General features: G+C 37.2%; 1 protein-coding gene across 1 annotated transcript in view; it reads right to left on the bottom strand.

The window, feature by feature from the left end:
• Positions 1-1,201: 1,201 nt before the first annotated feature.
• Positions 1,202-3,783, bottom strand: part of LOC101856510 — a gene marked incomplete in the record, with an annotated part of 21,218 nt that continues 18,636 nt past the window's right edge. Inside the window, 1 exon segment of the mRNA XM_035969509.1 lies at positions 1,202-1,458. Within this exon segment, the coding sequence (XP_035825402.1) occupies positions 1,419-1,458 (40 nt within the window).

The raw sequence follows: 3,783 nt of genomic DNA, 5'->3' as shown, positions 1-3,783 counted from the left end.
GAGCCTAATGTTCTGTTTATTTTTTTCTGTTATCTCCCCTGATGATAATTTTGTTCAACATGACCTCCACTCTAGGTCTTACCCAAGACATGTGTCTTACTTGATCAAAAAATCGAATCAGGTTTCTTTCTTTAGCGCTAGTGATGTTGACAGCTCGGTGTTGGCGATCAGAAAGAAAGGGCTCTTGGCTGACTCGCCCACTGTGTTGTTCCCCACCCAACCACACCCTGTGGTGTGTTCCATTTGTTTGCGCACATGGGTACACACCACACCCTGCCCACGTCACACATTCGCTCCATCCATCACAGCTATGTGACCTCTCCATCCCCGCATAGGAGAAGTGAGATGCATCGTAGGCCAAGATAATCTAGACTGGGCTGGCTTATCATGCGATGCGTCCTGCTTGTCTACGCATACAACACCCTCCCCATTCATTCGCTCCAGCCTTCATTGTTAGCATGTGGGCTCTCCTTCCCATATTTTGTTTCGCAAGATCACCAACAAGTTTCTCAACTGGCGAAGTTTTACATAATTTTAATAATATGTGCACAGCAGCAGCAATATTCCGCTATAACCGACTCGTGTGTTTGGTTGCGTTATAGCAATATTTTTTTTACAAAGATAAAGAAGGGGAAAAAACTGTGTCTTTATGACAGACTTTTTGTTATTTCAGGACTCACAAGTGGACTCCACTGTATACTGGTGATTCCAAAAAAAGGATATGTATCACCTTTTGATTATGCACAAAATTTAGTCTTTTGAGTTTTAACGCTTTTACTTTTTACCTGAGTTATAGTAAGTACTCTAAAAAGTAGGTCATGTTATGAAAATAACAATGTGGTGCTTCAAATAGTAAAAACACTAACACGCGAAAACATTTGTTTAAAGAACACATGACTTTCATGCAGGAAGACAGACTCTAAATTTCTACAAGATTGTTTCTGGACTCAATTGTCCAAAAAGTCCCCAAATCTTTTTGTTTTGCTGTGCGCAGGAGAGATGATCATTTTATGGTCTCATCTCGTAGGCAACAATAAAGAATTTAACTCAGACTCAAAAGATACCAACACTTTTTCCCCTTTTCCACATAATTTTTTTCTTCTCTCCATTCATTTTCAGTGTTATTATGAGAACACTCAAATGTTATTACTCTTAGAGATAATATGAACAGACTATGAAACAATAAAGCCAAAAACGTATATTACCATTCAATAATAATTTATTAATTAAATATTACATATTTGCATATATATTTACAATTTACATAGTAACAGTAAAGAATCGAACAAATAGCTGGGACATTTTAAAAGGATCCCACCCACCTAAATAATAATTTTTGAGAAGTACCAATTTGATATTCAAAAGAAGGCACTTTATTGTGTGAGCCATCCTGAAATTCAGATTTAAAAATGCAACTGCTATCTTCCTTGCTTTTCTTGTAGTTTTGCTTCAATTAGCCTGGGGATAAAAAAAAGAACAAATGCAGAGACAGAGGAAATAACCAATCAAACAAAGGCTTGAACATTAAATACAAATTTACATCAAATAAATATAAGAAAAGCATGACTTACCGAAATATATCAACAAGAAAGCAGTCTTGCTGATATATTTCAGTAAGTCATGCTTTTTGTTGCCTCTAGTTGTTCAGCTTTTATCCATTCATTTACTTTGTTTTTAGTATGAGTTTTACAGCACTAGAAACACAATATGGTCATGTAACTTTGTAAGTGCCGAAGATTAGAAGTGTTACAAGAGAGTAACAAACACACAAAAGAAAAAGGAGAGAACAAGACAATGGATGTTTGACAGCAAAAAAGAAGCAAACCACACTAGACTAGTGCACCCACGAATCACCCACTTATCCGTTCATAACTGGGTGACAGGTGTACACTCTGATGGGGGTGTGTCTCCTAGGGTGTGTCTCCTATTTAGTCCTTGGAATTTTATTGTCCTATTGAGCAGTTTAGTAGTCAGGTTTGATAGCAAAGAAGAAGCAAACCACACTAGTGCACCCACGAATCACCCACTTATCCATTCATAACTGGGTGACTGGTGTACACTCTGATGGGGATGTGTCTCCCATTTAGTCCTTGGAATTTTATTGTCCTATTGAGCAGTTTAGTGGTCAGGTTTGATAGCAAAGAAGAAGCAAACCACACTAGTGCACCCACCAACCAGATTGGCATACATTTTGATGGAGGTACGTCTCCTATTTTGTTCCTGGAATTTTACTGTTCTATTAAGCGGATCAGTGGGTGGTGAGAGGGCGCCACTAATAATATAAATGTCAAAGATTAGTCAGTTTTACGGCACTCACAACACAATCAGGTCATATAAGTACCAAAGATTAAAGGTGTTAATAGAGTGTACTATACAAACAAAAAAGGAAGAGATAAGGAAGATAGATGTCTAATAGCAAACCATCCTAGAGCACCTGCCAACCACTCTTTCTGAAGACTAAAGGTGTTACTGGAGCTTAAACTACAAAGACAAGAAGGAGAAAGATAAGGACGATATGTGTCTGATAGGAAACAATGAGCAAACTATACCACAGCACCCACCTGCCACCCACCACCAGATTCTAAAATCTGGGCCAAGATATTTTTTAACTGCAGTAATTAGCAGAAGCGACCACTGCTCTTCACTACAGATTGTCACAGGCAGGAGCTTGACGAATGCTGTGGAACTACTGCTCTGCTCCTTTCACTTTTTATCAGTGCCAGTGTCACTACAATGTGCTCTTGTACCCTATTCTAGGAAAATGTGTCTATTACAATTTTGACCTAACATTAACTTCAACCAACAAAGAGGAAAAACTTTACTTCAGATCAGTGTTCATTCAAGGATGTTGCTTTGGAACAGATAAAAACAAATACATGTATTATATATTCTAAATCTACCCAAAAAGGATTTACAAGTCATTAAAAGAAGAAAAAAAAGGGGGACAAAAGAAAAAAAGAAAAACACAATTTCTATTGATCAAAAAGGGAAATTTGGATACAATGGCATATTCTATGCATGCACAGATTCATTTAAAGGTTGCATCTGCAGCACATGGTAAACAACATAAACATATAGTAGACAATACAGGATGTTTCAATACCTTAGATTCACACCCACCCAAAATCAAAATAGATAGAATAAAACAAATGAAATAGGTTCTAATATTACTAACAATAATTATATCTAATCTCAAATCCAAAATTTGATACATCTATTTCAATATTTAACTTTGGCAGTCTACCACCCAGTTTCATAACGGTATCCAGACATGCAGGCTAAGGCACAAGCAATGAAATGAACAATTGTGTGTCAAATTCTAAATCACCAAAAGCTCTGACTCTGTGGAGAGCCGTATCAAAATTGTCTTGGGAGTTTATGGGATGTTTTTAAAAAATGTTTTTTTACGATTGAGCCGATATGTAATTGCCATTATTCAGCAGATCCAACACATAATTTCATTGTCAGAAATCTATGACACTTTCTGTAGCAACTGGCATCTAAAAATGCAAAATACCAAACACTAAATAGAGCTCTACCAGATATAAATGAATAATCATAGAGCCACACAACTTTGGATTTGAGATTACAAAAATATAGGCTTGATAAAAATTATATGCAGGAACGCATCATGGCTCCCAAATTCGAAAAAACCAGGGAAGGCCTAAGGTATTGAAACACCCAATATAAACATGCCACTCTGATCCCTACAGTCTAGAGCCCTGCGTTCGTTTACGTTAGTTTCAACAGGCCTTTCCTTAGGGCACGCCCAAAGGACCATCC

The sequence above is a fragment of the Aplysia californica genome, unplaced genomic scaffold (genome assembly GCF_000002075.1).
Source record: "Aplysia californica isolate F4 #8 unplaced genomic scaffold, AplCal3.0 scaffold00151, whole genome shotgun sequence".
NCBI classification, from domain to species: Eukaryota; Metazoa; Mollusca; class Gastropoda; order Aplysiida; family Aplysiidae; genus Aplysia; species Aplysia californica.
The sequence above is the reverse complement of the archived record's forward strand: the minus strand, read 5'-3'. Positions and strand labels throughout refer to the sequence as shown.